Here is a 9,527-nt window from a genome sequence, read left to right as displayed (position 1 = left end):
GCTTTTAGCAGATGCTTTTTGTCCAAAGTGACTCACAGTAATTCATACATACAATAATACACTGATGGTGGTAGCTGCCATGCAAGGTGCACAGCCGCGGCAGTTTGGGGTTCAGTATCTTGCCCAAGGACACTTCAAACCAGCCACCCTCTGATACCAAGATGCCTGTTCTACCCCTGGACCACAGCCTCCGGACAATGAGCCAAAGATGTCAGGCTGCCATCGATGCACATGGTTAGAAATACATGGTTTTTTTTGTCTTTGTGCTAATTATCAAGTGAAAGGTGTGTCCAGGGATGGATGGTGGATATGCAATAAAAATCAAATGAAATGTGTTAAATACCTTAAATGTGAAAATATTCACAAAACACAATATAAAAATTAACTAATGTGTCAGAATAAACAACCAAGTAGTATCCCAATATCAACTCATTTTTTTAACTGTATGTATAAATCTGAGACTGGAAATGTTTCAGAATTCAATGCAAAATCTTCCTTTATATGGTTGTTTGATGGCCTGTTTATTAGGGGTTTTGCATCTGTCCCTCAAAAGACGATTCAATACACATCTAGATACACGGGCTGCGATACGATTCAGGGACGATACATTTCAAATATGGAACCATGTGGTGCGATTTGATGAGATGTGATCTGATATGATACAATGCATTCTGATATAGTTCTTAACATCTGTTTAATGTAGACATTCATTTCCCTTTATAAACTACCTTACCGTGTCTGAAAAACCATGACTCTCAGCCACACTGTGAGGTTGTAAGTCCTTCACAATAAAACGGGTATAAAATGTTACTCTCGTTAGAATATTGCATTGACCTTTAACCTTTTACAAGAACCGAGAGACACTCTGCAGAATTAGCAGCAAAGCTTCTGTCAACCGATACGTAACTTTAGAATCGGGCCATCAATCGGTCAATGGTTATATTAATAAAGGGGTCCGTGGATAACGGATAACACCCCTACTATTTATTCATCCATTTAGTTGATTTTAATAGCTGTGATACAATTTATGGTATGTTGGCATATTAAAGGATAATTGTTATTGACATTGCTATCATTTAGTTAAAGTGGTCAGTTTACTCTTTTTACGTGTACAAAAAAAACAAAAAAAACAAAACTGAATCAAATATAGAGTATTTGATATTTATTCATCATTTCACATGACAATAGATGCCTAATTACATAGTCCCTTGGGGTAAAGTTATGTCTAGGAAGAAGCTTATGAAATTGTCTAAGTCACTGTGACTGGTGACAGAAAATAACTCCTGTGGTGAAACAGGAGCAGGGAGAGCTGTGTCCAGGTGTATTGTCATGTGGGCCACCAGTCAGTCAGACACATGTTGTAGTAAAACCTTTAATGTTCCATGTTCCCCTGTTTTCATGCTGATGTACTGTATGGTCAAAGACAGAAGTTCCACTGTGGTGGGTGATAAAGTTGATCTGTGCTTGCTGGTGACCATGAAACAGAGCGATCATCTGGTGTGTAGTGTCTGCTTTAGTTTGACAGAGAATGAAGTCAGATGCACAGGTGATGTCCTCCTGAACTCACTGCAGGAGGTGAGTGAGGTGAGTGAATGATGCTGCATCCTGCACACTGTTTGCTGGTGCATGGACAGCACGTGCAGATATGTGACATCATCATGTGAAGTAATACAGTGATCGTGGAAGGAGCAGAGGAGATAATTGATATGTCTCCGTTGTCCACCGTAGCTGTAGTTACGTCATTCTAAGTGGAGACAAAGAACTGCATCGATTACATAAAATTAAGTAGGCTTTGACCGGAAGTAAACCGCGGTACCTTCACAATAAAAGCGCAGCTGTAGAATGACTCAAAAATGAATGAGCACTGGAATACACATTGTAACCTGCTGTCTGATGTCAAACGGTGCAAGATATCATGCTGACAATCAGTCTGCAACTTTCAGTGCAGGAGCTTCTTCTGTGTGTCTGTCTTTTCAATTCTCTCACATACCATGTATATAACCAAGGTAAATATAACTGCATTTCTATAATGCAAAAACAACACATGTATTCTCTCTCTCTCTCTCTCTCTCTCTCTCTCTCTCTCTCTCACACACACACACACACACACACACACACACACACACAGCAAGCAAGGTCCTGCTAATCAGGATCTACTCTGTATGTGTGTTGGTATGTATTTGTGTGCGTGTGTGTGTGTGTGACAGTGTCAGTGTGTGCAGGTGAATCCTGTAAAGCCAAATGTAATGACACCTCAGCAGCAGTCATGTGACATTTCATCGAGATATTTTAATTTCTTTTGAAATTATGTTTAAGTTTTGCAGCTTTTATGGGGCTTTTATTTTTATGGACTCGGGTCCATCTAGAAAATGAGATGATATATTTCAGGAATGAGTACTAAAGCTCTTATATTATAGCTATATCTAACTTTAATGGTTTCTTTTTTCTCTCAGGAGCGCGCCTCTCAGGCTCTTATTTTGAAAGCGGAAACCGGTGATGTGAGTGTGTTGTGTCCTCAGTGTGACGGCTGTTGGTCTTCAGCACGGCATGTTTCAATTGTCGGACAGCTCGTTGAGCACAGCAGCACAGCTGTGATCGGCAGCGGTCCAGGAGGAGGGACAGCCGGACAATGGAGAGCGTGGAGCCTGCAGGGACCGAGCCGGAACACGGACCCGTGACTGACATCAGAACCCTCCATGACAGTAAATGTCTCTCATCACCATTTATCTGTGCCCGTGCATGTGAGGACGCGCCGTGCGTTTGGATTTCTTGTTAGTGCTTTTCTCGGTCACACACACTCGGGATGATGTGAAGGGTTAAAGTTTGTCTCCTCGGAGCAGGTGACGCGTGATCTCTCTCTCAGTCTTCTTGTCTCTGTCGGCTGTCTGTGCTGCACCGAGCTGATCAGATGATGATGCGCTCTGCTCCCAACAACTCGGGGTGAGTGATGGTGCGCACACACGAGTGGTGTCCCTGTGCACGCGCCCCGCTCTGTTGGCGGCTCTGCAGCGCGGCGACTGTCGGGATGCAGGTGGCTCGGTGTTAACTGGGAGCAGGATGGTTTCTGCTAGAAACGCCTGAGCTCGGTTCTAGTCTTCCTTTTTACGATGCATAATCCAAAGTGTGTGTTCTGTAGCATTGGTCTGTGCAGCCTGTTCGGTGTCTCTGCCTCCTGCTGGTCTTTGTAAGTGAGCATCTCTGATTCTGTGATGCTTTTTTGTCTTCTGTCTGGGCAGAGAGCAAAACGTTAGCATTGAATCAATGTAACATCTGTGTTTTTCCAGGCACCAAGCTTCTCCTGAGGTAGGACCTTCTCTGTAGGCCGGTTCCTGCCACCCAGCAGCCATGGACTCCCTCCCAGAATACTCCCTGTTCCTGGTCCGGATCTTGGAGGAGCTGGACACTAAGCACAACACCATGTCCTACCAGGACCTGTGTAAGTCTCTGTGTGCTCGCTTCGACCTGGTGCACCTGGCCAAGCTCCGCAGCCTGCTCTTCTACACGGCCTGCCTGGACCCCGCCTTCCCGGCCACCCTGTTCAAGGACAAGATGCGCTGCTCCATGGAGGACCCGCAGTCCAAGAAGCTCATGGTGGCAGCAGACATCGTCACAATGTTCAACTTAATCCAGATGAACGGAGGCATAGCCAAGGACAAGCTCCCCATAGTGCACAGAGGCAAGTTCCACAAGAACCAGTCGCTGGAGCTCAGCAGGTCTGACAATGATGCCTACAAGTTTCATGATTGTGACATGGGGGCTGGTTATGAAAACATAGATCACCCCAGGGATGGACACCACCATCACCATCATCATCACCGCCCCCAGCAGCACCACGTGGCTCAGAGCACCCCTCCCTGTCCTAAATCCAGTGAGTGCAACAGCCGCCAGCAGTTTATTCCCACCTCAGACCCCAACTTCCTCCTGGGTGTCAGCAAGGACCTGAAATGTAGAGCAGCCTCTCTGGACAAACTTCACCATCTGCCCCAGTATTCCAGTGGCAGTCCACCCTCTCCGCCATGTGAAATGCAGAGCACTTACTTTCCCATGGACATCGACAGCGAGTCCACAACAGACCAAGAGTCCCTGCGGCACATGGGCCATCCAGAGCCCTTCACTGTTCACTCCTGCATCCAGAAGAGGAACGTCTTCAAGGAGGACTTCCACAACTTCGCTGCCTTCTCACCGCAGGTTTGTGTTCATACGATGCTGTAAAGGGTGTGAGAGATGGAGGGCTACTCTGAATCAGTAATAGTGTTTGAATGTGCATGAAGACATTCAGAATAAAACCAGCTTGAACAGCAAACACTGTTTTATGTGATGTAACTCGGGCTGCACAATAAATCAACAAATAATCTCCAATATTTTGACAGATATTGTGAGATTCATGAATAGTGGGAATGATTATTTTTGCATTATAGTTTTCATTTTCACTGTTACAATTAAAATCCTGATGGTGTGACCTGTTGGTTTCTGGTTTGAAGAAGACTTGTCAGTCCGGTCTGTATCATGCTGCTTTGTCACACATTTGACCTTTGGCAGAAAATTGCTGCCTCTCACATTTTGGACATTGCACTTGGACATATTGTGATTTTGATGATATTTTGAAACAACTATGCAGCCGTAGATCAAATGTGTTTAATAATAATAGTTTTCATACTGCTGAATTGGCCCATTTACAATTTACTGTTAAATATTTCAGTATTGATATAATAATATGTAGGCAGCATTTTTCTGTATATCTATCTGCACTTGTACTTTACTTGTTTTACATACAGTAATTGACTGAAAACATAATTTTAATGCGTTAAAATATTCTGTTTCACTGACACTGATTATAAATTATTTTTCTCTGAATGCACTTTAATCGAGTGCTCCACCAAACATTTATTCTCTTTGCTGTGTGTCAGTTCTTTCACTCAGTTCAGCCATCTGTCAGCCGTGTGTTTCTGACACAAACCTTTGTGATGTTCTGTAATTCTGCATTGTTATAATTCCATCAGTACTGACAGTGCACTGTGTCTGCCGTCCTTGTCTGGGTTACTGTTGTAGGTCATCACCACTGAGTCCAAACAGGGCAGTAAGGCTGCTGACATGTACCACAGGAGGGAGCTGCACAAGCCTGCCACCTTCTTCAACCACAGCTTTGAACTGCCCTACAGTAACCCCTACTTTGAGCCCACAGTCAACTCCCCCCTGCAGGACAGACGGAGGGCGAAGCACGAGAGCCTGGACGACCTACAGGCGTCCACATACTTTGGTCCGACCACAGTGTCAGAGTGCGTCAGCAGCAGGAAGCACAGTAACAGGGCAGGGAAGCAGCCAGCGTGGCCGGTGAAGAGCCTCAGCCTCAACACAGAGGATGGGCCTCCAGACTTTGAGAGGACATTTGTGAGCAGCAAACCAGTCAAAGAAAACCACCATCGCAATATCAGCATCATCAGCACCGACAGCGAGCACCATTTTCAGAGCCCAAAGGAAAAGGTAGTAGCTTCTCCATCTGGCTTTGCAAAGAAAACTAACGGATTAAAAACAAAGGATGTAGCACTGATGGCGAGTGGGCCTGCTGGTTTGGACAGAAGAGAAGCAGCCAAGAGGTTTAGAGACAAAAATATGCAGAGTCAGTCCTTTCAGGGAGTGGACAGCTCATCTAGTGTTGGGACTCAAACAGAGCAGGCGGAGAAGAAGGTGAAGGAGTTCCAAGCTAAGTACAGTGACAGAGATAGACACCCCTTCAAACACTCTGATGAGGACTCTGAGAACGTTAGTGATGATATAAGTGACATTTTCCGTTTTCTAGATGATATGAGTGTTTGTGATTCTCTGGGCATTGTTCAGCCGTCGTGCTACACCAGTAACGGGTCTCTCTCTCAGGTTACGCTGAAGTCTGAAGGTGACAGCTCCCCTGAGCGCAACACGGTCAAGTTAGCCAAGTCCAAGCTGGACCGTCTCTTCCATTCGCTGGAAAACACAGACGACGAGCTCAAATCGAGTGTGTGCAAGCTGGTGATGAGGATTGGTGAGATTGAGAAGAAGCTGGAGTCTCTGTCGGGGGTTCGCAGTGAGATCTCCCAGGTGCTCTCCAAACTCAACAAGCTGGATGAGAAGATTCAGGAGCCGGAGGCCAACGGGAGACACGGGGAGACCGCATCTGCTTCTGGGTCCAATGCCACCCCTGACAAGCAGCAACCCCACCCTCATCAGCATCACGACACCACCCTGTCACCTCGTGTTTTCCAATGCCACACTACTGGCCACAATGTCAAAACAGACAATGGGTCTTCTGCAGAATGGTGCTGCTCAGACGGCAGTAACGGCGATAGCCTCAGGGTCAAAGCTCTGAAGAAGAGCATGTTTACCAGGAGGTCATCCCGCTCTCTGAACGAGGAGAACAGTGCTACTGAGTCAAAGGTCTCCAGCATCACCAACTCCCCACGGGACTGGAGGACAGTTTCCTACTCCTGCCACCCTGGAGATGAGGGCAAGGACAAGGACAGAGACAGAGACAGAGACAGAGACGGCAAGGACAGACACCGGAAAGCCAAAGAGGTACAGACACTGTTATTGAATTCACTCATAGATTAGATGGAACACAGACTATCAGGCAGAAATAATTGATTAAAAAGAACAAATGCAGTATATCACACAACAGAGGTAAAAAAAAAATAAATGCCTACACTTTAGTGACACACACACACACACACACACACACACACACACATATCAGTGTGGAGGAACATTGTGCTGCATTTAAGGTTTGAGCAATAAAACCTAACTTTAGGGCTTGGAGACCCAGAGAGAAAGTATTAATAAGTTTCTGGGGCAGCTGGTTGACACATATACATATGTGTCAGTATTAACCTTTTCATTGATGTTCACAACTGTACGGTTTGTCAATTCCTTTGCCTGTCCAAAATAACTGGAACAGCGAGGCTAATTCCTTTATTTTGCCTGTACACTTAAAATCTTTGCGTTGGGTGTGGCAAGAAATCAGCATTTCCATTTCCATCTAGATCTGTTCCACAACTTCAGGCCTGCGACTCAGTGACACCACCAAACCTTGTTTTTGTGATGCTTTTCCAGGCTTTCAGCACAGTCTCTCCCTTTAGTCTCATCTTTAGCAGGAACAATAGAGTTTAAATCTTGATTGACGTGGCCAGTCTAAAACCTTCCACTTCTTTGCCCTGATGAACTGATGTGTTGGCAGTGTGTTTTGGGTTGTTGTCTTGCTGCATGATGAAGATCCCCCCATCACTTTGGTTCCATCTCTCTTTAAGTTGGCAGGTAAAATATTTTGTAGTCTTTCCATCCCTTTGGTAAAGGTTCATCGTTATTTCATCGGTTCATAAAATTTGTCCTTTTGAGCCTTGTTTCTGTATTTTTTGGCAAATTCCAATCTGGCCTTCCTATTCTTATTGATAATGGGTAGTTTGCATCTTCTGGTGTTGCCTCTGTACTTTTGTTCTTGAGGTCTCCTGTGAGTGATGGATTGTGATACCTCCTGCCCTGTTCGGGCTGCTGGTGATGTCACTGACAGTTGTTTAAGGGTTTTCTTTACAGCTCTCACAATGTTTTGTCATTAACTGCTGATGTTGTCTTCATCTACCAGTTTGACACCTGTTGCTGAGTACACCAGTACATTGGTACATTCCAAATGGTTGTTCTGGCTATGGCCAATGTTTGTGCAATGGCTCTGATTGCTTTTCCATCTTCAAAATTAGTTTTGTCCCATAGACAGTTCTCTGGTCTTCCTGTTGGCTACACCTTTTAAACATTTGATGCATTCTGCAAAGGTGAAACTGAGAGTCGACATTCAGCTCTGTTTATTGTTGGAATAATCAATGTAATGGGACACACCTGGGCAGCAAACACAGTCACATGTTCCAGTAATTCTACTCGCTTAAAAAATGGGCGGGCTCAAACAGAGGGTGTTGTCTTTTTTCCATGTACAGTGAAAATAAAGGAATTGGACTTTGGTTTTAGGTGTGTATTATATATACATTCCCCTATAAAACTACTCAGACATCAGATGGTCCAAGGTCATGAGCAAATGAGGAAAAATCAGAACTGAATTCCTTTATTATCCCGCAACAGGGAAACGTGTGTGTCACAGCAGCCAAAGGTCAGTTCAGTTTCACAATAAACAACAATAATAAAATAGAATAATAGAATAAAATCTAAACAATGTAATAAAAAGGTAAGAAATAGAAATAGACTTGTATAGGCATACTATATGTACAAATACAAACAGTATGATTATAAACAGTGTGGCAATTGAATATAACTAATAAGTAATAAATATGGGTGTGAAAATTGCCCAGTTGGTGCAAAACAAAAAGAGAAGTGGGTTATGTGTAGAGTTGTATTGCACAGTGCACAGTGAGGTCTGCTGGGAGCAGGGCTGGATGTACAGTCTGACAGTCTGACAGTCAGTCAGTCTGATGTCACAATATCAGAAGTATATTGTGACATTGAACTTGAAACTTGAAATCTGTTTTCGGTTAATCTGGGAAACTGATTCATTTCATCACATTTATAAACACATTCTATAGAAACATAATAATATTATCACCACTGAATAATCCTGCACATCCCTGAAAAATTTCTGACTGTTGACAACTGTATGTGATCAGTAAGTTAACATCATCATATCACCCAACACTAATGGACACTGTGCTCTGTTTAGAGTTTCCAGACCGGATCTTAGAGTTTGTATTTAAAGTTGTCACTCCTTTTGTTCATATACTCACTGAAATCATTATTGTGCATGTAGTTTTTGTGAAAAGTTTGTGTGGCTGAATGGAGTGCTGAGATGATTAGTTGAGTATTTGATGAAAAAGGTACACAAGTAATTGACGACAACTTTAGTAAGTGATTCATTTTCAGGTCAAACGTTGTCTGGTCTTGTCCATTGTTCACTGTCTTCAGATGTGTTTAAGTCTGGAATAGTAGGTTGGACAACACATCTGAATTTGAAGTGAGAAAAATGAAAATTACCATTTGAGGAACCTACTGGAGTCAGATATTAAAATGAAAAGCAACCTCTCAAAGTAGAAGTTAATATTTTTAATGATTATTAACTGCAAGTAGGGGGTACACAAGTGGTAACTTCAACAAGAAACTACAGCGAACACCTTTTCTTAAATTCCTTTAAACTCCTCACTACATAAATTATCAGTGTGGACAGACACGGATGTAAACTACAACTTGACTGGTTGATGGAGGCGTACGACCGTGAGGCAGGAACTGCCCCCCACACAGCCCTGCTGACTGGAGGCTTTTAACACACCATGCTGAAATGTCAGAATGTCTCAGCAGGTGTTAAACACACTAGTCATTCTCTGTGACCTTTCTGCAGAGAGCTAAATGGAGCGAGTGTTAATTGAAATGAGGCCTGACCCTTAGCTGTCTTTATGTGGCCTTTTGCTGTGTCAGCACATCTCTTCAGCAGCTGTATACCATGTCACTGTCATGTCATTAAAGTGACCGGCTGTGTTATCTATGACTTCATTTACCTCTGCTCCTGTATC

At 43.7% G+C, this 9,527-nt stretch overlaps 1 protein-coding gene across 9 annotated transcripts in view; it reads left to right on the top strand.

Annotated features, from left to right (window-relative positions):
* Positions 1-2,528: 2,528 nt before the first annotated feature.
* Positions 2,529-9,527, top strand: part of minar1 (membrane integral NOTCH2 associated receptor 1) — a 36,565-nt gene continuing 29,566 nt past the window's right edge. For 7 of the 9 annotated variants that reach the window (XR_005074785.1, XM_037096327.1, XM_037096330.1 and 4 more), the window contains exons 1-3: positions 2,529-2,702; positions 3,285-4,188; positions 5,050-6,546. Coding sequence is in view for 8 of the 9 variants with exons in the window: in XM_037096327.1 (XP_036952222.1) it covers positions 3,346-4,188; positions 5,050-6,546 (2,340 nt within the window). In the remaining variant the exon portion in view is untranslated. Of the gene's footprint in view, positions 2,703-2,744; positions 2,941-3,019; positions 3,185-3,284; positions 4,189-5,049; positions 6,547-9,527 lie in introns of those variants that run through there. The other 2 variants (XM_037096329.1, XM_037096328.1) reach the window with 2 other exon arrangements.

Source organism: Acanthopagrus latus, chromosome 4 (genome assembly GCF_904848185.1).
Source record: "Acanthopagrus latus isolate v.2019 chromosome 4, fAcaLat1.1, whole genome shotgun sequence".
In the NCBI taxonomy this organism is placed as follows: Eukaryota; Metazoa; Chordata; class Actinopteri; order Spariformes; family Sparidae; genus Acanthopagrus; species Acanthopagrus latus.
Note: the sequence above shows the minus strand (reverse complement) of the source record. Positions and strands in the feature narration are given on the sequence as shown.